We start from the raw sequence: 25,152 nt of genomic DNA on the forward strand, positions 1-25,152 counted from the left end.
ATGAGGTCAGTATTATTTGAAAACAACTGCCATCTGTTCTGCTAATCAGAAATTGACAGACATATAATAAACCCTTGCAAAAAGACCTATTTACTACCTACAGCTATATTATAAAGTCTTACTTTTGAAGATGAACTAGTTAGAAAATTATTAAAAATGAATCATCTTAATGCCTAAGCAGAATTCCCTTTTGTTGTATGTCTCAGTAAGAACCGTAGCAAATGCTTCAGTAGAAAAACAACAACAACAAAATTCTAATGCTAAAATGCAAATAACTTCAGTGAATCCAGTTATTTTTAATTAATCATGCTAATGAGCATAGTAAAAACCTCAAAACTGAAGGTGATAACCAAAGGCTAGCATTGCCAACTGCCTATCTTCCCATACAAGAAGACAACTCGGACTACACTGGCATTTGTGAAATTGTTTTATTACTTGACAGCTAGCAGTAGTTACGTATAGCACAAGATACTGTGCCATTTTGTTGTTGTTGATGACTTCTTAAAAGGAACATTTGATACTGGAGCATAAGATCTATCGCATTCACCTAAGTGTCTGACATTCTGGCCTTGCTCTGACCAACAGCCAGTACTACAGAGCAGATTTCAATAGGTGTGCAATTCACCGTTGCCTTTGCACACACTAGTGCAGAAGGAGACTTAAGGGCTTAAACCAATTCCTTTCTGACACCTGCTTATATGCTGAAGCATGAGATTTGGTTCTCCTTGTTCTGCTGTACCCTATGACAAAAAAAATATCATTAGTGCTCATAAAATTAGTCTATTAAAAAAAACAAATCAGCATTTTAAACTAGGAATTTCTGTGGCATTACATTTCACCCACCAACTGTGTGTGCAACACGAATATTTTCAGTTCCAAAGATATTACAGGCCCACCACCCATCAGTGCTTTTTCTGTTATAAAATTAAATTAAAAAGAGGCAACAATCCCTACTATTTGGATGTCTCATTCAATCATTTTTCCAGTTCTAATACAATTGTAAATAAATTCTCCCACACATCAACTGTATAGTACCAGTGAAGTGTTAGATCAGAAAGATAATTAATGTCAACACTGGTAGCAATCATCTTGCCAATCATCTAGCAAGTATTTCCTCATTGTTGTTCTGTGTAGGGCCAGATATACGGGCAGAATAGATGGCGCAACCTGTCGTTAGAAGCTCTGCTGGGAAGAGGCTGAATACTACAAACCTTCTCCTCCCCCACTCCCCAAAATCACTTCCATATCTACATATTAGAACAAAAAATCTTAACCATCAATATCCTCAGCTTTGTCCTCAGCATCAGAATATGAGACACAATCACAACTTTGCAATGGCTAGAAATGGAATTGTCCAGTAACTAGAGTCAAATCTTCAGCTTTCTTCATCAGCCATGTGCATGATACAGCCATGTGTTCTACCTTGTCAAACAAAAATACCTTCAGTTTTGAAAATCTAAAAGCAGCTTGAATAAGACTGAATATATTATCAAGATAATATATTGAGGTATATATTGAATACATTTATCAAGATAAATACTAATACATTCTGCATGGTTTTGGAATGGAGTAGTGCCTGAAAGAAAACAGTAAACTGCAGTGATCTTAGATGCATATTTAGGTCTGATTCACTACATGTGATATGGAAATGGCCCCCTTTGCTGTTCCATTTCCACTAGTGTTTTAATTCACCTGAGTTTAGGTTTTAATGACTTCTGTAAACTTGAAAAAAATATTAGCTGAGTTATCCATGATGATTTAAAAATCCTTTTCAAAACAGGATCTGGCATCCTCAGAGGTCATCAAGCCTAAGAGAAAATTTTTTATCAGTAGGCAAGGCAGATCAAAAGTGGAGTAAGAACAGCATCTATTAAGGTATAAAACTATTTAAAATTCTTGCCATTTTCCTTAAGTGTTTTTTGGTTTGTTTTTTTTTGTTTGTTTGGGGTTTTTTAAAGTGTTTAGTATCACCTAACTTCCTTCTTTAACTTCTAATTGTTAAATATTTCAAACAATATTGGTCCACTAAAAATCCAGACTCTTCTCATAAGTAACTTCTAGCTTCTTCATCCTGGGAACAGCTATTCTGGTCACTTAGGGCTTCGTCCTGAAATGAGGTTATGCTCTAGGATAAGTCTGACCTTGTCATCTACGCAGAGCACCAATTATTCCCATATATTCCACTACCCGTACAATATTTTCCAAATAGTTTACAGTAGTTTTGCTTTTTATACATAAAATATCAACAGAATCTGATCAAGTCCAAACTTAATTCTGAAACTAGTATGGGTTTCAACACAAGAGCTTGCTGAAACTTCTGAGGACTTTTCTACAGATTCCTAATGATTTATACCTGGACCTAACCAAAAATTCACAAACATCTAGAACTATTTAAGTAGGGAAGCTGTTTAACAACCAAATCAGCATCTGTATTGCATCATCATCTCTGCTTTGCTATCTAAAGAGTCTCCCAATCTCTTCTTAGTGTATAATTTTAATACACAGTTCTCAACTTCCAAACTGTTTTCTCTGAGATGATTCAGCCCTTGCCAATTTTTCCACATTATTCTTGTTTGATTTTCACTAACAATTTCTTAAGCTTTTCTGTCTACACTTCCAATATTTTATCTCTGCTTCACTCTTTCCTAGGAATGACACTAACTTGTACATTTTTTTTTTTTTTTTTTAGAGTTTAACTACAAACTCCTTATTTGACACTATACATACATATGAAACATAGAATTCTACAGTATAAATAAATGTTACTAACAATAATTAGAGTATCTAGGATGATTATTATCTAATACAGTATGCTTATGTGCATATAAACATGTATTTCTGTACTCACACACAAACTTGCACACACTTAAATTTATACAAATGAGACATGAAGTTCCATTAAAGCTAATGGAAATCCTCCAGCAGCAAGACTTTCAAGACTGTGTTGCTTATATTCCCTACAGAAAGAATGCAGTCACCTAAATAGTTCTTTACCAGCTAAATCTTACTCATCTTGCTTTGTAATCAACAGTCATTCAATTCAAATTACCTACACGAGGAAGGCAGCAGAATTCGGCTTTGCAGACTACTAGTCATTTAAACAAGTAAGATGCAGATCACATGTCCAAGTTCTTATAGAAGATGACGATAATGACTTTTATTACAGTTACAAATACCAAATATGATTGCAATCTAAAAATAAATCCATTTTCCAATTATTACTCAGAACAAGAAATGCTTTTTATTTCCCAATATCATGTATGAACAAAATTTTCCAATTTTTCAGTCATACAAATATGTATTTTATTCTCCAAGGTGTTAGCTCTTTTATTAAAAAAAATAAAGGTAGAGCACTAAAGGAGGAAGCATACAGTCTGCAGGAGTCTGTTCTAGTGCATGATTGAAAATAAGCATGGCAAAGTCTCCTGGCAACTTTGTGTAAAGACGCAGTAAACAAGTGTAAGTTACATGCAGAGTAACCGAATGCTAGAGCCTTCATTTCTTATCCAAAAATATTTTGAGTGGTTCTATGTACTGTTAAGGAGCTGTTGCACTCATTTCAGTAGCAGACAATCCATGTAAGACTGTATTTAGTGGACTTATTTAACAGAGGATTAAAAGTCAATTAAATACTTCAGATAAAAAGTAAAATGCAAAACAAGAAAGAGTAATCATCATCTTCCTCTGATTTTTAAAAGGATCATGACCTCCTAGTTAATATAATTTTTAATCAGATATCTTAATGTAATTTCTGCAGTAGCGGTTTAATTAATAGAGTAAATCTGATAGTTGCAAGGGCTGACTGCAAGGCCTTTTCAGCAGGTATTTGCCAAACCTGTCTGTTCTGCTTTAATTGTGCTGAATACAGTATAAATTCTTTAACAGTTGTGACAAACTTATCACTTAAACTCTGCTCACCAATAAGCCAGGCACAGCCTGTGACACTACTGTTGAGGGGCTTGGGCGTGGGTTTTTTTTCCCCACTGAGACAGACACCTCAAGAATCCTTGCAGTCCGACTGTCAACATCTTAACCATACTCTTTATGCCTAAGGATTGCTTTAAATTTTGAATTGTCTTTTGAGTTTTGAACACGGTTTATAAGAGCACTTAGACCACACTTAGAGACTATAAAACGTGAAGTCTGAACACTTCCTCAAGAGGAAGTAGCACAGTCTTGTTCATTCTACATAGCAATAAACCAGGGACTAAATTATAATCCTGACATTGACATGAACAGTGAGAATGGGGCAGATCAGTTTACCACAGTCTCCTATTTAATCTATGTTATGCGCAAATTAAAATGGTCTCCAACAGCCATTTTGGGGATTAATTACGTACCACTTATTACTTTCTGCATACTGTAAACACACATTATTACTGCAATATAACTTCTTTTGCAAATTGTTACTGAAAGAAAACGTGGCTTGCTTTTCCTTTTTACCATGCACTTGTGCTAGAAAACTGTAGTTCTTCTAGTCTAATAAGTTAAAAGAAGCAAAGAAACATTTATTCCTTAAAAATTCCTCCCAAATGCTTAGCTGTCCACCTGTAACAACTGAGAAACAAGTTCCCAAGCGATTTTGTTACACACTGCGCTTTCTTTCTCCACTCTGAGAAAGCAGACACCCATCTCCTCCTTGATCAGCAAACAGTAGGAGACAAATTCATCTCATCCTGTTAAAGAAGGTAGTATGATTTCAAAAAAATAAAACAACTTCTGCCACACAGGTCACATTTTTTAGTGTAATCAGTATTTGAAACAAATTGTTTTTTCTTTTTTATACTTCTTTGCATGTTTTTTCCAGGGCTTCATTTCTCAAATATATGGAGAGAGCCTATAGAGCTAGATGGACCTTTGATCTGACTCCATGCAGCCACTTGTGTGTTATCTTACATTCTAACCTGCTTCCCACCCCCCCCACCCCCCCCCCCCCGCCCCGAGTGCCATGTATCAGAAGTAGCAGAATTTTCATTGTACCAATTTGGTCCTGTAATTCAGATATAAGTACACTGACATAGTTTTATGACTGAGATAACATTATTGACTATTTTTGGTGCATTACAAGGAAGAGCCATATTCATATAACATACACATAGTCCACACTAGAAAAATCTACCACATTCCTCAAATACCTATTTTCAGCTTCCATTTCAAGGACTGAAATTCATTATTTCCCTGATAATCATTTTTCAACATTTCATTGAAGATGGAAACCAGCTGAGAAGGCTAAGATACAAAGAGAGTGAAAAACAGTTGCCAGTTTTCCATTCTTTTGAGAGAACTTTCATCCTTTTGGACTGGAATAATTCTAGAAATTTATGTTCCTTCATTACAATTCATTGTCATGCCTCTTTTTGTTCTGGTCTGGAGAGAATCAAATGTAGTCATATCTTGCTCATGTTGCTTGCAATTCTACCAAGAAAGGGTAGCTCCATAGTTTAGTTTCATATGCTACTACTGCTAGGCCACTCTAAATTTTTCCTCCTTTATGCCCATGTAAACTGATACTGACATTACTGTCACCTTCAACCTATTGAGACTGTAAGCAAAATTTGGCAAAGGTTGTTTATTCTAAATTCAGTATTCTTATTTCTGACTTCTACTGCTAACCAAGGTCACTACTTCTGAGTATGTCTGTCAAGTTACACTGATACTTTTATATTCTTTTTAAAAGGTTTTAAAAGTTTGCTCTAACAGCATTAACAGAACTTACAATGTGTGTAGGCTGAGATTTTAACTTACAGGTATCTAATGTTAGTTTCGGGCTGGTTTTTTTTCCTGAGACAGCTACCTTACTGTCTTGATTTCACAAGTGCTAAATACCAGTATCTTTCATTAAAGAAATGTTGGAATATTTATAGAAATGATATGTTACTCAAATGTTCACTGTTATAAAGTTGTATGATTTACCTAGGCTACGTCTCTCACATATGCTAATGTATGTCACTGGTAGAAAGACCTTTTTTAAGCTTTTTATTACGTAAACTACTGTTAAATTCTGAGCCATGGTCAATGTTTTGCTAAATATCCACCAGTTAAAATACATGCCAGGAATTATGTAACATTGCCTCTCCCTCGCTTGTGGCTATTTTTGCTCCAAATGATGAACTATTGTATTAAAAAAACAGCACTGTGAATACTAGGAACTCAGTCAACATTGCTGCATTTCAAGTAACTGTATCAGCTACAGATAATACTATTAACTTTCAAAGCCTACCAACATTTACATTGCTGGTTTCTTAGCGTCTAGTGGTTCTACCCTGGAAGAGAAGGAAACATTTTGAGGGCTACTATACTATCTAAAAGATGAGGTTCTTACATCTCACAGTAGTTATAGCCCTTTTGTAATACTACACGTCCTTCTTCCTTAATTGTAACAGCTGTAATTACTCCAAAAATTGTGGTAAAAGTGGGAGAGAGTACAGGATCAGTGATGGTGTTTCACAGGACGATAGTTGGGGAGAACAGTTAAATCTCAGTGATGTTTAGACTTTAAGATGACAATCATAGTAGTGCATAGGACACAGCAACTTGCAACTAGTAAATTTTGCTTTTCTTCAGGTTTTATGTCAACGTGACAAATGGAAGATGCTTTTGTCCTGTGATATTCCAAAATAAATGTTTCATGAGATCTATTCTGTGAGCTTTTCTGTCAGAGCTCACCTAGCTGTGGAATCCTTAGTCTGCTGTCCCATGAGAACTTGATCAGAATATTCCCTTCCAGCTACTGAGATGAAGTGTCTAGGCTGCCAAGCAAGCATGATGGTTTAAAACAGTCAACGTAAAAACTGTGATAAAATTTAAATAGATACAAGTTCACCATTCAGTGCAGTGATTTTTTTTTTGTACTGAGTAGTTTTCCAACTGTGACTTCATGAAGCAAAAATAGCCTCATTTTAAATATGGAAATGGTAATTTAAACATGAAAATGGTAATGCTCATAGGCAGAACATGTGAAGAAAAGCCAGGACCTCAAAGTTCTGTTCCTCACTCTGCCAACTCACAGAACTTTGGCTTAGATTTCCTCTCTGTATTTATCTATCTCAGTCAGGCATTTTGAGTTCTATGGACCCTTAAAGCATTCAGAGCACTAAGCATCATATTCATCATAAAATGATGGTGAACAAGTATAACCCAGAAGACTGAAAGCTCTAATAAGATTTCAGTTATTTGGGTCCCAGGTTGTTTTGCCGTGTGTGCAGGCTGATTTGTACCAAAGCTTCAAGGGGGCGGGGGGGGGGGGGGGGGGGGGGGGAAGGCTAGAGAGGAATAAGGACAACGGGTAAATGGGAAGCCCTCAGCATAGCCTAAGACACAAAGAATGAAGTATAAAAATAAGTGAAGCCCAACAAATTGTCTGATAACATGGCCTCTGGTACATTAGAATTTTAAAACCTGAGTTTCCTTTCATATAACTCCTCTCTCCAAACCTGGAAAAACTACATTCTCTCTCCTTGGTGTCCAAGTGGCTATATTTGCTCACTAGCAAGCACTAAGTCCAAATGTCTGTAACAATGAGAACAAATGGACAAAAAATACTTGAGAGCAAAACATTTAATAAATCAATCTAGGTAAGATCCTAATCCAACTGGGTGTCTTAGAACAAACAGCCTTACCTTCACTCTTGCCTCAGAGAGCCTTGCAAAGGTATTAGGCATTTCCCCCTTTCTCCAGCCTACTCAGACATGTTCTGGTCTGCCCAAGCTCACACTTAGGCAGGTCCACTTTGTGTCTATGGGAACATGCTTTATGGGACTGTAACCTATCTCAGCCAAAATGACCAAGTCCCGGATTCTAGGAGACCCATATTAGAGTAACACAAGCAGGCTACTACTTCTGTACCTTCAGCCCATCCTGCTCAGGCCTGCCTACTCCTTCAAAGCAATCTAATCTCTGTGTTTTATCTTCAGGAAAATATCAGTTGTACATAGTATTAAACACAGTACTTACTGTCAGGGAGGCACTCCCAACAGGAAATAGAAGCAGGCACATAATTATCCCTCTAGTCTTCTCCAGGCTTCCTAGCTCAGCTTGCAAAAAGCAGACTTACTGGGCAGGCTGACTCTTCACTCAGAGTGTATTTAGTGCAGTTCTCTTTTCCTTTTCTCATTAGGCAGCAATATTAGCACTGATCTGATTTTGCACCAAGATGCCCCAGTCCAAGGTAACACAAATGAGGTATAAGTCCATCCGGTGTTCATAAGCAGTTCTAAGCCACCATAACCTTGCTCCTTAGCAGCATCAACAGAAGAGCTTCCAGCTTGCAGCCACCGGGCTTCCAGCTTCATACTGCAAATGAAATGTTTGTTTCTGTAAGACAGAGCACTTGATTTTTTTTAAGATCCCTGAACATTCACTGCTCAAAATGTATATCTGGAAATCTGATCCCATATTCAAACTAGACTGTTACTATAGTAAACCTGTGTGTTGGTTATTCAAAGCATGTGAGGGACTGCCGTGCCAGGTTATGAACTCTCTATAACAAAAGAGAGCTCATAAACAAGAGACAAAACCAAATCTTTTAGTTCTACCTTTCTAAGTCGAACTACCACTCACATGAACTTCTCAACTCTCTTTTAAACTCTAGGCAAAGTGCACAACAAGGTCTTCTGCACTAAGGAAGCAAAGTTTATGAGAATTAAAGGTCAAACTGTGTTCTCAGCTACAGCAACATAAGACCTGGAGAAAGCCCTTGTATTCATTAGCATTACTTCAGTTTTACACTGAAGAACACAGAGTGGACTTGGAAAAGTCTATTTTTAAACCCTCTTTTATTTAAATTGTCAGATGAAAGACTATGCTTGGAGTATTTTACAAACAAGCTGCTTGGTCCAGCACTTTTAGAAGCTTTAAGGAATGCAATCAGATTGTAAAAACTAATGATAGACTGATGCTATGCCAGTTCTCAGCTATTTTCACAACAGCCTTAAAATATTCCATGTGAAAGTGAAGAAATTCTGCTTTTAATTAGAAAATTAAGAATATTATGTATCTGACCTATGCAGAAGTTTTGTGCAAAGGAGTTTTCAGATTGCTTTAACAGTGTATCAGAGGTAAATACTGAAAAAACTGACTGTACTTCAAGCTCATAAAATTGCTCAGACTTCTTGTTTCATTTGCAGTAATAGGACTTTTAAAGTAGAATGATTAGAGAGTTTGCAAGGTTTCTTGTGTAGTTGATAATCTAGATACTTAACCTAAGGAAACAAACCATGACTTTACTTAGATTCCAGTACATAGATCTGGATCCCTGGTTGTGTAAACTAACCTAACTCCCTTCAAATCCTAATGTCTCAATCAAATTAGCAGGAGTACCATAAAGCAAACCCAACTGATTTCAACAATTTGAATTTTCTTAGACTGATATGAGCTAGTAAGTTATTAAAATATAGGTTCAACTGAGAAGTCAATGTAGAGATCAATGTTACATCTCAGAATTTACTCACATGGATTCTGGTGTTACAATGTCTGAATACAAAATAACCCAGGATCAGAATTGAAAATGTTCCAAAAAGAGACAAAAAAACCATAAATGCAAATACCCTCTGGCCATGCTCTCCCCCTTCTAGAGACCAAATCCACCTGTCTTATATCCCAGGCTCCATTCTTTCTTTGACTATGTCTGGATTCACAGAACAGCCAGCACAGTTTCAGCTTGCTCTCTTGTGGCCAACATTAGAGCTACAACTGTCCTGGTACTGTTCAGTTCCAAGGACCTTCACACGTGGTTCTTCTAAAGTATGACAAATTTCCTCAGATTACAGTTGAACCTAGTAAATGACTCAAGTTTGAACCCACAATCAAGTTATCATGGCTTAACAAGTTACCAAGCATCAGCCTAGATAGATAACAGAGTACATGCAGATTTCTAGCCCACAACAAAGCATGGAAACTTGGCACTGCTAAGCCCCAAAGAGCATTATCAATGCTACCCTGTACCTCTCACATCCGTAAAATCATCTGACACAAATGTACTGCCAACATCTTGAAAAGAGGTCTTCAAGACTGATAGTGGTTTTCAGAAGGACAGCCTAACATTTTCAGCATGCTTTTAACAACAGTCTGTCAGAGCTTGAGCTTGGTTATTTGAGGATACTGTTTTGGTCATGTGTTTGCTAACATGGGATGGCAACTTCAAATATTTTCTGTAACTACTGCCTGTTTTGTAACTGTTTACATTGCTTGTTGGGTAATTTGTGTTATTTTGTATACTTTTAAAGATCCCAGATGCTGAAAAGGTGAGGACTTCAAAAGACTCTGAAATATTCCTTGATACTTTTTTAACATTGTGTCAGGCATTATTAACCTCCCAAAAATAGTTCTATGCTAGAAATAGTTCAGAGCACCAGAGCTCCTGCAAGAGAAGTGCACAGACACAAGCAGATTGACCACAGATGTATCACTGAACTACATTGCCCACTTCATTGTCAGCCAGATCAGCTCCTGCGTCACCTCACCACCTCTCACGAAGAACAGTGTAAGCATATCGCAATCAATAGAACTACAGCAGCCCTGAAATAAGGTTGAATTAAGATGTCACAGCTCTGCACGGGGAGATAAAAGGCGCCAGCCTTTTCCTTTGTTGAGTTTTAAACACAGCTGCTTTTATTGTGGGTTTGAACGTGGGTAATTTCAGGAGTAATCATGTCGCAGGAATCCATTCATTTTAAAAAGGACTTATCAAAAAGAACATTCCATATCAGTAGAAGAATCAGCAATTCGTGGTAAGACCATAAATTGAAAACATTCCACATTCGCTATTATGCCTCAAGACCGCTATCATAACTCTTATGAGCCAACCGATGAAACATTCTCAGGAACTAAGTGATTAATTTTTGATTAATAAACATTAACTGTATTTATTACTGAAGATGAAAAGGATCATCAGTACAGAAATTAATTATACTTTGACTAGTGAGTTACTTGATCATCAACCTTTGTAACATATCAACAGCAAATAACATACTCAGGCAGCAGAGGGTTGGGAGGTACTCGGATTGAACAAATTACTCCACAGAACAAGAGTGACAAACTACAAAGCACACACAGCAATGGCATCAAAACTGTTGTATGTGACCCAGGTACACGTATTTCTTCTAGAATTTGAAGGACAAGCCCCAGAACCTCTCCAACCCCTAGGCAACAGGTCCCCAGCAGCTTCAGTTAATCTGCTTCGGGACTGCCAGAATCACATAAGCACTGGTACACTGCAGAGAAAGCCAGATCAGCTACCTAACCTGTCTCACCACACAATCCCACAAGCAGCCGTGTTGATACAAGGGTGGAGGCAGAAGTGTGTGGTTGAAGGGGGAGGGAAGAGCAAGACTGACCTTTTATGAAACTAACCTCAGTTTCTCTTTCTGTAAACGGCAAAAAAACATAACATTTGCAAGTTAGTGTATTGTTAAATATTCTTATAGCCAAATTGTCTTTTTTCATGCTTCTACTAGGAGCCAAAATCCTTATTGTCCCTATGCCACTGCCAAAAAATCCGATCAACATCATGGACATTCCAACCAAGCTCATGGATACCACCAAAACCAGGTGTAATCTTGCTCACAAGCTTTAAGTATTATCAAAATACATAACACATACGATTATGTGAGCCACAAATCACAAAGCAGCAAAAGTCAACACTCCTACCTCACTTATTAAAGTAGCAAGTATTTCAAATAATTCATGAAGATTTACACAATATTTGCAGCGCAGTCAGTAGCATAAGGACTTGTAGGATTTTATGAGATTTCTATCCCAACTGAGCTATCGGTAGCAGTCTGTAAGTTTGGAATGGCTCTTGAGTCTTTAGAATAATTACACAACAACATTTAAAAAGAGGGGAAGGGATAACATGAGACCAAAAATTAACTGTAATGTTCCTACATCAACGACTTTGACAAAGTCTTACCCAAACTCCCCACTGATATCCACTAATACTCATTAATAAATATATGAGCTATTTTCCATGAAAATCAGCAGACTTCCAATTTCCTGCAATACACAGTTCATTCACCAATTAACTCAGTGATCAAAGCATGTAATTCCTTTCATAAGTAAAGCAAACTCTATCTTAAATTAATTATTTGCTCCTCATTGGTGCTACTGGAAGACATTTTCAAAACCTTCTTGTCACAGTAGTTGGCTCCTTTTACCATTTCTCAGCGTAAATTTATTTATGATAGGAAATCATGATAATATTATTTGCCCTTGCGCTATCATCATCCTGCCACTTAAACAACTTCTTCCCTGACGTATTTATAAAGACAGGAAGACAGATGCATCATTGCGATATATCCATAGTAGAATGGAAGAGACAGAGAAATATTAAGACCAACGTACCAAAGCGGAAAACATATAATCTTAATATCTGTAAATATTATATAATTCATGTCTCCTCTGGAATACCTTTAAGCAAACTGCTTAAAGGTATTTCAGAGCAAGCTGTCTGACTCTGGTCCAGGGTCACCACCACACCAAACAGTTCCAAGGCAAAGCACTTCCTTTTCTTTTTCATTTTTTTCTTTTTTTTCCTTCACACTCGACAAGGCCCAGTTTCCAGCCCTCATTCCAAACAGCGTTTTCACCTTGGCCTTGGCCAATGCCGTCACGGACAAAGTGACAGCTCACCGCGAGCGCATGATTCCCGGGAACTCTTCCACTGAGCCAGGACATCGCCTGCTGCCGGTGCGGACAGCAGGCCGGTACGGGGAGGAGCGGGCCCCCTTATCCGTTACCGCCAACGGCAGCCGCGGCAGGTGCGACGGATGACGGCGACAGCCCACCCCCGCCCCGCCCCATCCGACCCTCTCGCGCCTCACGGCTCGCGCGTGCTCAGCTACGCCTGCTGATTGGTGCTCCGCGTGGCCCGGCTGCACGCATGCGCGCAACGCCCCCGGCGGGCCGTTTGCGCACGCTCTGCCGCGGCTGGCCGCCGTTGCTGGGTGGTGGTGCGCGTGGGGCTGTCGCCGTTGCCGCCGCCGTTGGGTTCCCGGCGGGGCGCGCTCCGCGGGGGGATGTCGGGCCGCGCGTCGCGGCAGGAGGAGGCGGAGAGCGCGAAGCTGCGCCACAAGGAGGAGCTGAGCCGGAGGGTGAGCTGAGGCGGCCTGCTGCCGGCAGGGAGGGAGCGGGCCCCGGTGCGGCTGACGGCGGCGTCTGAGGCCGCGGCCCTCTGTGTCCCCCCCCACGTATCCCCGCGGTGCTCTCGGCTGCGTGGGGCGGGCTGAGGCACGTTCAGGGCCGTGCTGCCGAAGGGGGGGGGGGGCCGGGCGCCGGCGGCGGCTCCGCGAAGCCTGTAGCCTCGGATGTGATCAGCGTGAAGATGACGAGGGCGAGTCCTGTCAGGAAGCTGGGGCTCTTGTGATACGGGGTTTTCGTTGTAGCGCTCGGAGGAGAGTGTCTGTCGTGTAGCGAGTTCTTGTCGGCATCGCTGTTAGCTCTCTTGTCAAATTGTTTTTTTGGTTCTTAACTGCTCCAAGTTGAGCTTGAAATGTCAGGTGAATCGCAGTGGGGTTTTTCTTTGTACTTCAGCTGTATCTGCTCAAAAAGTCCCAAGGGATTTCAGTCACACAGAGGCTGGCACTCCTCACAAATCTGCTCTATTTTCCGTGGTGCTAATAGCTTTGTTTAGTATGAAATCTGTCAAGTCCTATGGAACTGCTTTCCCTCAAAAAATGACTTCCTTTCCATATGGCTGTATTGTATAAAGTCAGTGGCATTTTTGATTGTCTGGGAAGCTGTAAAGCTAGGACAAAACAGTATTGCAGGTTGTAATTTCTGTTAAGTGGCTGGTTTAGTCCATAGCAAAAGATGACATTGCTGGTTTGTCTGTTGGAATTGTAAACATAAGACATTGATGTAGCTGCTGGAAAAGTTGTCTTTTCTGTATGCCACGTTCAGTTTGGCTAACCTGGCTCTGTGGCAGCTTTCTAGTGTTGCACCAATTCCAGGAGACGCAAAGGAAGAACAAAGAAAACCATACTGTTTGTTTGTAACAAAAAGCATTAAGTGCCTGCTGACCAGATTTTGCTCTATTTTTTGGCTTTTATGATGGTCTTCCTGATTGCTCTTTAGCATTCACAGCTGTCATTGTAAAAGAAAATGGGAATACCTGCCACCTCTGCCAGTGCAGTTGAACAGAGTGGTAAATCCTACTAAGGAAGTTTGTGCAAAACTCCAGAGCAATAGAAAGGCTTCCATTGCTCTTCATACAGTTTTAGGGCTTTTGGGTTTTTATTGGTTTAATTTTGAATCTGGAGAATACCTGTGATTACAAAGTGTATTGTAGATATTATGCTAAATTGTGTTTTCTAAAGTTACTTGATGTTTTATTTGTTGTGTGCATGTTTTCTTTTCTTGTGGGGGAAAAGTGGGATCTCTGGTTATAAATAGCTAGAGGTACTCTGGCTTCCCAGTAGTGATTGCTTTTGAGGGTAGGAGAAATATCAATCCATGCAAGATAACTGCTCTAGAAACAAGTTATTTTAAGTATTTAATTTTTATATCTACTTCCACTTTGTAATCAATGGTCCATTTGGAGAACAGCGACTATATATGCATGTACCTGTCTTAAAATATCAGCGTGTTCACCACCAGGATTATAATACAGTGGTTTATTTTTAATAATTAAATTGAAGTGCATCTTTTGCCTTTCAGATTAAAGAGCAGAAAGTTGTAGTTGATGAGCTTTCTAATTTGAAGAAGAACCGGGTAAGTATTTACAAATTTGCTTTTGACTATTTCGTTTTAGCATCAGAGACATAAGCATAGAGACAAGAGGGGAAACAAAATCGGAGCACACTGTCTTTAATTTGTTTTAATACTGATTTTAATACAGATGTGGTGTGGTGTGCTGTTCTCAGAATAATTTGTTTTCCAAATGATTTGATTATGTACACTTGTGCAGTGTAACACAGTATGTTGTTGGGGTTTTGCCTTTTTATGTTTTATCTGAGTTATTTCATTAAGATGTTTGAGTTGATCAGAAGACTTCATGAAGTATTCTTATTTTTCACTTGTATGTGTTTTAAAATAGAATGTGATCGCTCATGTATGAGGAAAAGAGAAATGCAGAATAGTCATGGGTTGATCATGAAATGTTTTTGATGGTACAACATTAGAATGTTGGTGTTGTCGGGGCAGAACTTATCCTTCTGGCATAAGAGTGAAGGAGTATCTTGGTAGACCTGCATCAGCTTCTGCTGCAGTGTGGTTGCCAGAGTTTGTTGCTTTGGCTTAATGCAGCATTGTTTTTGTTTTACAGAAAGTTTATAGGCAGCAACCCAATAGCAACATATTCTTCCTTGTAGACCGAACAGAAACACTGTCTCAATGCAAAAGTAAGTTTGCAGTGTAAAAGTTGATCAAATAGTTAACTATTTAAAAGCTGTATTTGTAGCTGTTAATGATTTCAAAGGTATATTAAAATGAAAAACTGGCAACTGTATATCAAATACAAAGTAGACTTCAGACAAGTGCTTGTTTTTCTGAATTGGATAAATGTGAAAGTGTTTCCACTTGATATATGGATGTGGTAAAATAGCAAGTGCTGAAGATATCGGAAGAGGGAGAACGTCTGCCCCACAGAGGAGTCACTATTCTCAGTGCCCTTTGGGAAGCTGTGTAGCGCTTTGTCCCTTAAAAAAAAAAAAGTCCAAAAATTGCATGGGATGAGTAGGAAGAAAATAATGACAAGTTAAACTGGAGGTTAAGCTAGAAATCATTAGGTAGTTGAAAGAATGGATCTGTGGGACTATGAAGAGAGGAGAACGGATGATAAAGAGCTGATGATTGAACAAATGTTAGAAAAGTATAAATTTAGAAGTATAAGTTTATTTTCTGGAATCAACAATTGCTACTTTCATTTTCTTTCCTTTGATTTGAGTTAATAGTGTTGACATTTTAATTGACAGTTTACTCTTCTTATTATTACAAATGTGTAAATCATACTGATTATATAGGCAATAGTTGGCCATTCCCCTAATTCTTATACTTGTAGTGTGGCTTTCTTTGGGAGAAAAAAACCCCCATAATCTTTGTATAATTAAAGAAGAATAAGCTACAGCGAGCTATAGTATTGAGGTAACACAAACATAGCACTTCTGTTACTTAGTGTTTCCTGTTGATCTCTTTAATTGAACAAGTGGCTGGAGTTACTCATGTCTTAGATATACTCTTAAACTTATCTACTCATAAACTCACTCATAAACTTATCAGTTTATGAAACTGATTATTTGTGTATTTTTCTCTTACACAGATACATTAGATGAATTAAAGAAGGCACATCAGGAGATGGAAAATTCAGAAAAGACTAAAATCAAGAAATAGTCCATCTGAATCCAAAGTCACGATGTGTGGTATTTGTTGCGTTGTTACCTTGTGTAGCCAGCACGCTATTCATGATTTCTTTAACGAAGACATACTCTGCCGTCTTAGAAGAAGAGGACCAGACAGTAGCCAACAGTTGATAAAAACTCTGTCTGATCTCTCTTATGAGTGTCTGTTTTCTGGCCATGTACTTCACTTGAGGGGACTGGTGACTCCTCAGCCTCTGGAAGATGCCAATAACAATATTTTTCTTTGGAATGGAGAAATTTTCAATGGAGTGCATGTAGGAGATCTAGAGAACGACACTGAAGTAGTGTTTCATCATCTTGCATTATGCAATACTGAGGCGGACTTTTTGTCACTCTTTTCATCACTTCGGGGTCCATGGTCTTTTATTTATTATCAAGCATCTAGACACAGCTTATGGTTTGGTAGAGATTATTTTGGTCGTCGTAGTTTGCTTTGGCAATTCAGTAATGAGGTTGACAGTGCTTTCTGTCTCGCATCTGTAAGTGTTTATTCCGAATCAGGTAACCAATGGCAAGAAGTCCCAGCATCTGGCATTTTCAAAATTGATCTCAAAGCTTGGGCAACAACTAGATCTTTGTCTTTAACATTGTTTCCATGGAAGTACAGCTGCACAGAGAAAGCAGTAGAAGAAATATTCAGTAATGTTCTGGACCAAATTTCAAAAGACTTACCGAACCACATACATCTTGTGATGAGTGAATCAAAACTATGTCTCAGAGCACCAGTTATCCCCTTAAATAAAACAATTTCTGAAGCTTCAGGTGAATGTCCAGGCACTAATATTAGCAACATTATCCATATGGTTTCTGTAGAAACCCTTCAAGGATTTCTTGCAGAGGAACACAAGAAAAAATTAGTCCATCAATTTACGGATGTTTTAAATGAAGCGGTGAAGAGACGGGTTTTATCTCTCTTCAGAGATGAAGATCAGAAAACAAGAGAAGTTCCAGGCATGCCTAATAGGAAAGCACATGTTGCAGTGCTCTTTTCTGGTGGCATTGATTCTATGGTTATTGCAGCCCTTGCTGATAAACACGTGCCTTTGGAGGAACCAATTGATCTTCTCAATGTAGCCTTCATGATAAAAGAACAAGCTAAGCAGAAGGGTACCCCTAAAAAATGTACCAACCAGGAAGTGCAGCTTGATTTGCTTCGTTGTCAAGATCTTGATGCTAAAACTGGTGCTCATTTGTCTTGCTTTGATGTTCCTGACAGAATCACTGGTAGGGCAGGACTGAAAGAATTAGAAGCCATTAACCCTTCAAGAACCTGGAACTTTGTGGAAATTAATGTTACACTAGAGGAATTGAAAAAAATGAGACAACAATGCATTAATCACTTAATTTATCCACTGGATACAGTCTTGGATGACAGCATTGGCTGTGCAATTTGGTTTGCTTCCAGAGGGGAGGGTTTTATTAGTAACCAAGGAGAACTGAAACCATACAAAAGTCCTGCAAAGGTACTGATTTTTTTGTTTTCTGCCTTATGCTTGACTTGTGAATGTAAAAACAGTTCTGTTGTTTCAGAAATCAGCAGGGGTCTTTAATATTCATAAGGCTTCTGAAATTCAGTGGCAGAATGTAGGATAGTTCTGTAATTATAATCTTTGTGTAATTCTGGAGTTTAAGACTGCATTCAGTTCTTTTGTCATGTAATGTGTATGGCTTTTCATTAAGCTTGAATAAGCAACTATATGACTAGGAAAAAAACCATCATCTATCATTTTCGGTGTTTCAACTCTACTAGTGGGTAAACAGCTTTTCAGTCCAAACTGAATAGTTTAACAAATTTAGAGATAAATGTTAATGAATTATTAAGTAATACTGTTTTGTGCCAGCATACCAGCCCTTGTAAAATTACTAGCTTCTTATTTAGGCATGCTATTTATGTGACAAAGTAACAAATAATAATGGCAGAAAAGATGACTACTTGGAATTCTTTTGTAATTAAGAGTCTGATTGAATGGCAGAACTACAAAAAGTAGTTTTTTCCTTTTTGTAACTTATTTTCACGTATGTAGTATTAAGTAAAATCTTTTTAGTAACTAGATGATTTTCTTGGGAATTTGACTCTTATTTCTCACTTTGCAATTCCCTGATGGTTTGTGTAGGGAAGAATAAACTGTTTAATTTCAGGAATTTGCAGTCCACTGCTGCCTTTGCTTTTTGAGGCTCCTGTTACTTTTCTACTAATTGCTGGGTCCTAAAACCACAAAAAAACAACAAGAAAAACCCAAACAAATGCAATAGTTTGCTTAAACTACTACTGTAGAACACAGTTGATTTAGTGGACCAGTCTATTTAAGGATATGCATCTCAGATTTGCAAAATATACAAATTCATGTTAGGTCCAGAATATGTTGAAATGGGTCATGAGTTAATAAAACATAAAGCAAAAGTGTCATTTTCCCATCAGTTAGTTACTACTGTGCACAGGTGAAAAATCAGTTAACCACTAGCTGATGTCAGGTTAGTAAAACACACTTGACTGTTTATGTTAAGAGACTTCCACTTTTATAGTGAATTGGTGTTGAAGGCACGGTAATGGACCAGGTGTAGTAGTGTTTTTTTCTCTTGATAACATTTTATGTAGTTATTGAGTAGACAGAACAATATGAGACATTTTTACTTTGTGTAATGCAGTTGTTACTAACCCAGTAGCTGGTAAATTAATAGTAATCTGGGTGTACATTCAGATAACTATTTAGAGCATATGACATACCGTATAATCTTCGGCAACAATTTTTTTAATAAATGCTGGTGTTTAACAAATGCTGTTTATTGTAATAGAAACTAACAAAGACATTCTTCAAAGATACGAGTGTATTTGTGATGCATACAACATTATTTTGGTGTTTTTCCTTGCATCGGTAGAAATGTTCATGTGTACTTTTAGGTCTGATTGTGAACCTATTTCAAGTTTCCAGTGACTTTACTGGGAACTGTTTCAGGCTCTTTAAGTGTGTAAGGCACATCCCATCGTGATAGGTAATATATTTAGAAGTTGTGTATGAAAGTTATTCTCCTTAAGATGTAGTTAAACATTTAAGATCTGTTACGTATTATTAGCTTGCATAGATACTAAGAAAGATTTATTTTATTCTGTTTTCTTAGGTTGTGCTTACAGGAATTGGAGCAGATGAACAGCTTGCTGGATATTCTCGACATCGTGTTTGCTTCAAAAAATATGGCTTAGAGGGTCTGAATAAAGAACTTGAAATGGAGTTAGATCGCATTTCTTCTAGAAATCTTGGTAGAGATGACAGGATTATTGGTGATCACGGGAAAGAAGCCAGGTATTATTGTTTTAACATGAAGCAAAACTGGTTTTGCCAGTTAGATTCTGCTTTTAACACTCCAACAGAAAGCTTAATTGAAACTTCTATACACTTTATTGCCTCTAAGTTCTGTTGCAGTTTCGTTAATGTGTACTGTGTTGTGGGTTTTTTTGTTTTTGTTCTTAAAAAAGTCATCTGTAGTACTGTGGAGAAGTTACTTAAGGAAATTTAGCAACTTGAACATTGGATTTCCATCTAGAAGTTTTAAGAAGCAGCAACAGATGTTGAAATAGGCAAAATCAAGTTAGTTTTATCATTTTAAGTGGAAGAGTCTTCTGCACAACGTTGAAGTGTTCTGGTGTGGTCATTTGGGGAGTGACTTTGGAGAATGACAACATAACATGGAAGCCACGTATTCCTGTCCGCGCAGTAAAGTCATGATCAATATCCACTGCATTTCCTGGTTGTTAAGTCAGAATAGTTAAAGAATCATTTTGTCTGTGTTTACTTCCTCCATGCTACCACCAACTTGCAAAAAATTCCTTAGGTGTTGTCCAGTAGCAGGGGCCACTCAGGTGCATGAAAGGTCTTGTCATGTGATCTGTGATCTTTGTGCCAGTGTTTTTCCAAATCTGTTCTTAGTTGCACATTTTCAGTTTAGCAAAAAAACAGTTACATTGGTGGACAGGCAATGTTGTCAATCATGCATGTGATTAGATACGAATGCCTGGAATTTGGAACGTTGTCAGAATTTGTTGTGTAAATATTTTTGTTTCAAAGTTACAGTGTAGCTTTGTACAGTATTTTTAAATACTTAGAAGTTGTCTTGAGAAGTGTTACTTTAAAATTTGTCTTGCTCTTCCATTGTATTTTCTGATTTTCTTCATAATTTTTGTTTTGTATAAACCCAACATTTCTGCTGTTCTTGGTGCTTGTTCTTACTCTTTTCTTTGCTTGACTTCTGAAAACTTCCAGGCTTCTGAGGTTAAACATGATCTATTATGTTTTCCTTCTCCAAGACAGTGTAACTGCTTTGGAGACTTGCCTCAGTACTGTGACACTAACATTTAACGTACATCTATAGTTAGGAATTGACACAGACTCTGAAGTCTTTGCATGTGGTAAAGCGGAAGACCAAGACTATTTGTATGAAGTTTTTAAAGGGTCTTTCCCCATGTATATCTTTCCTTCAGGTTTCCTTTTCTTGATGAAGATGTTGTTTCATTCCTCAATTCTCTGCCCATCTCAGAAAAAGCTGACTTGACTTTACCTCGAGGAGTTGGTGAGAAATTGATTCTGCGCCTTGCAGCCAAGGAGTTTGGCCTTACAGCCTCAACCATTTTGCCAAAAAGGGCTGTGCAGTTTGGATCTCGGATTGCAAAACTAGAGAGCAACAGTGAAAAAGCATCTGATGCATGCAGCAGACTGAAGTTATTTTCAGTAGATAAATTATAATGCTACATCTTGAGATGTGGCATTTATTCTGTATGCAAGTTCAGTAAATCTTTGGAGTTTTCTTAGAATGTTTGGTCTGTTTTTTTTACACACTTGGACATTATTATTCATCATCAAAGTAATACATGTAGATGTGTGCTTGTACTAGAGACTTACTATGAATGCATCCTCGGGAGGGAAGGGAATACTGGGCTCTGGGGAAGAGAGGATAGCCAGAGGTTGGCTTTCCCACCCTTCCTAACCGATGTCAGTGTCGCAAAGAGCGTACTGAATCTGTCCAATCTTATATTGAATTCAGTACAGTAGATTTTCTCCTGTTGTAGAACAGGGCTGGTCTTGCAGCTGTGCTTTAGGAGAGGGTTTAAGTCATGGTTTTAGAAGGGAGGGCGCGGTGAGGAGCTGGCCTGGGTTGCCAGAGCCAAAAAGAGCTGAGGGTCTCAGGCCTTGTCGCCTTTTGGAGATCTGCCCTCCAAGCGTCATGCTTGCCCTTTCATTACTTGAGAAATGGACACCCCGCACGCACTCTGGGTGTTTTGGGCCCATCCTGTGCAGCCTCCCAGTCCTTGGCCAATTCTGCAGAGCTGGGTTGGTTGGTGGTACCCAGCCTGGGGCTCCTGCTGCTCCCAGAGAAACTGGGAAACTCCTTCCTGGCTGTTCTTTGTCCCTCATTGGCTCCCTAGCTTGCTGCCTCTCCTTTAGCTTTAGCTCTGCTACTTTTACTTCTAGTTGCAAAGCATCCATTGTGTACTTCAAGGAAGATCTCTTTTAAACAAAACAAAAAAAGGTCTCTGTCTTTAAAAAAAAAAAAAAAAAAAAGGCACTCTGGGTGAGTATGTGGATGTAATCATCGGGTTGAAATAGAAATATGAACGGACTTCTGAAGACAAGCTTGAGTTAGCTTGTTTTTCTAATTGTGTATGGAAGGATTGCAAAGTTAATGTAAGAAAAACTGGATACATGCTCTCCAGTGTTTTTGGTAAGGCCAGAGCTTAGCATTCAACATGCTACCTTAAAGTTCTGGGTTTTATGTTTGCCTAGTTAAGTAGAGAAAGGAAAAATCGTACCAGAAAAATAAATCCGTTTTCATACAAAGCATAATATATCTATTCCTACAAAGTATCTCTAAGGGTGTAAGTAGATTTTCCAAGTAATTTATCAAGTCTGTAAAGAAATATTTATTAAACCCCCTTAAGTTTCAGACTGCTTCAGAGCACTGGCAGATTTCTTACTGGTGCTCTAAGGAAAACTGAGTCCCTAGTACCTTACCCTGGGATGTTTGCAAGAGTTCTTGCATCATGCTCTAAAGCAGGTGGAGATGGGACCAAGAGGAACATTAGGTTGATGAAATGTGACTATTGTTCATTATTTGTTATCTCTGTAGTAGTGTTGGAGGGTTCCTAGAAGTCATGTGTCACCTAGGACCCCCCCCCCCCAAAAAAGTACTTTTCGTACCCAGGCAAATAGTTTCTTTTCCAAACTAAGAGGCCTCTGACATTTAGAGAAACATGAGAAATAATTTTGGAAGGCTTCTAAATAGTTCTAGGTAGTAGTTTTAAAAAGAAACCATGTAATTTGGTGTTGGCAAACTTTTCCATTTATCCAGTTATTCTTAAGAAATTAATTTATCGTTGTTATTATTTATAGTACACTTACTATTATTTGTAGAGTTTCTTGATCAAATGTTTGGTTCCAGGGCAGAGTGGAAGAAAAAGAGACATTTTAAAATACTTGATGTATTGAAATCACATTCTGTAACATTTTAGAGCAACCTATAGGAATGTTACTGTCTTTTAATCTTCTCCTTAAGAAATTTACTCTTTTCTTGCAAATATTAGTATAGTTCTTGTTTAAATAATATTTTCTCTCTTTTTTTGTTAGCCTAAGTATTGTATTTTAGGAACTGGAGAATATTCTTGAAGAATGCTCAGGCCTGACAAAAGTGTTCCCTAGAGCTGAATAAGCTGATGAGGCAACCTGCTTGTCGAACTTAGTAGCACAGAAAGATGCTAGTGCCTTGTTTGCAAAGTCTGACAAAAGTAAGTAGCAAGAATGAATTACTACCGTGTCCTCTAGTTGGCTGGCTTCAAAAGATGACATACAGTGCTCAGTAGAGATTCCCAGAGAAAGGCTGCTTGGCTAGCTAAAAAATTTATGTACCCAGACAGCAACCTTGCTAGCACTGATGGATTCAGATATGCCCTTGTATTATTAAGAAGTCCATCAGATTTTGTGAGAATTGGCTGTTGGAATTTGCTGTTTAAACCTTCCATCAGTTCAGATGCAAATTATCATCACAGCACTTCTTGTCAGCTTCCTCCAGCTGATACAAAAACTGGACAAATTTTGATCGGTGTTGACTACATGGTAGAAGTTTGGAGCGTACATACTCGGAGAAGCGTGTCTGGATCTTAGAGTTTTGGCGCTTAGAAATGAATATTTATACAGATGGGAAAACCCAAATGGATGGAAATATTTTTGAGTTTTGTTCAGGAGGCGAGTACAAAAACACTCCTATTAAAAAAAAAAAATACCTAATATTGCATGTAGTTTATACATGGCATTCCTAAAAGCTGGAATCATTACTTGAAAAAATGTAGATCATTGGATCTCATGCAAAATTATAAGCTGATACAAAATACTGTAAATTAACACATTTCCAAAAGAGCTCAGCTTCCATTGTGGTATTTAAGTGATTGGTCAGATTTTCAAAAGTCCTCAGTACTTGGAAGCTCTCTCTAAGAATAACAAGAGCTCCAGGCTTATGAATTCTTCAAAATACATCTCTCAAGACACATGCATATATTTTTTTTCCTAACGTTTTACATAGTTTTATTTACATTATTTGCCATATCTGTATAATGAAGATTTAAAATTAGTTGCCTTGCTATGTAACAAATAAGGTGGTGTTAGAGACAAAAGCATCTTTTTACTTTCTAACTTGCATAGAACCAATAATTCCCAGTGTATTAATAAAAATACTATCAGGTTATAGATGCAACAGTAAAGTGCATCTGACATATTTTTAAAAATAAAGAATAATGTTTACATTTAGGTGGTACATATTTTTATGGCAGGCAACAATAGGGTTCTAAAATGTTTCATTTGACCTTGTAGATTTTTGTACTCACTCCTGTTTTGCACGTCTAATTGATATTTCCACGAAACATGATTTTTAGGGAACCTATGATGAAAATACAAATGAAGATCCAACTTACAACCCAAACAGTACGGGGGGGGGGGAAAGTCTTTATGCAATATGCTGATAATATGCTATTTAAATTGACACTTGGCACTATGCAAGTTGAGCTATGTGAAAATGTATTTAGGTTTGATGCAGTGAATACGTTCACCAATGTGGTAAGATCAACAGAGGCCTATTAAGATACAATAAGATACCAGACTGCAGCAGAGGTTAGCTCTTCAGCAAAAGCTTCTGAAGAAACAATTGGAAAAAATCATAGCTATCTGCAGGAATATAGAGTACCTTAAGTTAATGAACTTTGATTCCATTTTTACTGGGGTTTAAAAAGAAGATGGAAATCCCATATTGAAGTAAATGTCTTCAGCCATATTCTAGTAAGAAAACTGTAAATTTACTAATTTTTAAAATTCAAATTTGACAGTGATATTTTTATATCCTCTAGATATCTTGTAGATTTATGTTTAAATGATAATATATTTATATCTTTTATATATTAAATACTAAAATAACTTCAGTGTTTTAAGCTATTGTCGTATTGCTACTTCTAAAAAAGAAAAAAAAAAACACTTTTTTTATATCTTGTGGAGTTAAAACTGAGAGAGGACTGCCACTGTTTGGTTTTTTTAGATCAAATTTCAAATGTCAACATTTTCAATATGCACAGAATGAGTATTTTTATGTCCATGGGGGAACTGAGTTTGGTACTGTCAGTAAAGGATATTTCATTAGAGATCGTGTTTCTAGTTTGCTGTCTGTCTTGTAATGTATGTGTGTGTATGTCTTTACAGCTAATAAACTATGAGAGAGAATATTGTACTTGGTTAAAATTACCATCGGAGATAAGGAAAAAACATGCTTGCTG

The 25,152-nt window shown here is 37.8% G+C and overlaps 2 protein-coding genes across 2 annotated transcripts; both read left to right on the plus strand.

Moving 5' to 3' along the window:
- The first annotated feature begins 12,961 nt into the window (after positions 1 to 12,961).
- On the plus strand, positions 12,962 to 16,323 carry ASDURF (ASNSD1 upstream open reading frame). The gene is made up of 4 exons (XM_050900466.1): positions 12,962 to 13,088; positions 14,653 to 14,706; positions 15,260 to 15,335; positions 16,253 to 16,323. Exons 1-4 carry the CDS (start codon positions 13,014 to 13,016, stop codon positions 16,321 to 16,323), a joined length of 276 nt encoding a protein of 91 aa, XP_050756423.1. The 5' UTR covers positions 12,962 to 13,013.
- Positions 16,324 to 16,345: 22 nt separating this feature from the next.
- On the plus strand, positions 16,346 to 21,172 carry ASNSD1 (asparagine synthetase domain containing 1). Its single transcript, XM_050900458.1, has 3 exons — positions 16,346 to 17,815; positions 19,470 to 19,651; positions 20,827 to 21,172. Exons 1-3 carry the CDS (start codon positions 16,346 to 16,348, stop codon positions 21,086 to 21,088), a joined length of 1,914 nt encoding a protein of 637 aa, XP_050756415.1. The 3' UTR covers positions 21,089 to 21,172.
- Positions 21,173 to 25,152: the final 3,980 nt, after the last annotated feature.

The sequence above is a fragment of the Gymnogyps californianus genome, chromosome 7 (genome assembly GCF_018139145.2).
Source record: "Gymnogyps californianus isolate 813 chromosome 7, ASM1813914v2, whole genome shotgun sequence".
Taxonomy (NCBI): Eukaryota; Metazoa; Chordata; class Aves; order Accipitriformes; family Cathartidae; genus Gymnogyps; species Gymnogyps californianus.

What these genes read in the sequence shown, in the direction of transcription:
- ASDURF (XM_050900466.1), top strand. Translation starts at nt 13,014, where the DNA reads ATGTCGGGCCGCGCGTCGCGGCAGGAGGAGGCGGAGAGCGCGAAGCTG. An exon ending in AGGAGGAGCTGAGCCGGAGG is followed by an intron (nt 13,089 to 14,652) that starts GTGAGCTGAGGC and finishes TTTGCCTTTCAG; the next exon opens with ATTAAAGAGCAGAAAGTTGT. An exon ending in AACACTGTCTCAATGCAAAA is followed by an intron (nt 15,336 to 16,252) that starts GTAAGTTTGCAG and finishes TCTCTTACACAG; the next exon opens with ATACATTAGATGAATTAAAG.
- ASNSD1 (XM_050900458.1), top strand. Translation starts at nt 16,346, where the DNA reads ATGTGTGGTATTTGTTGCGTTGTTACCTTGTGTAGCCAGCACGCTATT. An exon ending in CATACAAAAGTCCTGCAAAG is followed by an intron (nt 17,816 to 19,469) that starts GTACTGATTTTT and finishes CTGTTTTCTTAG; the next exon opens with GTTGTGCTTACAGGAATTGG. An exon ending in GATCACGGGAAAGAAGCCAG is followed by an intron (nt 19,652 to 20,826) that starts GTATTATTGTTT and finishes TCTTTCCTTCAG; the next exon opens with GTTTCCTTTTCTTGATGAAG.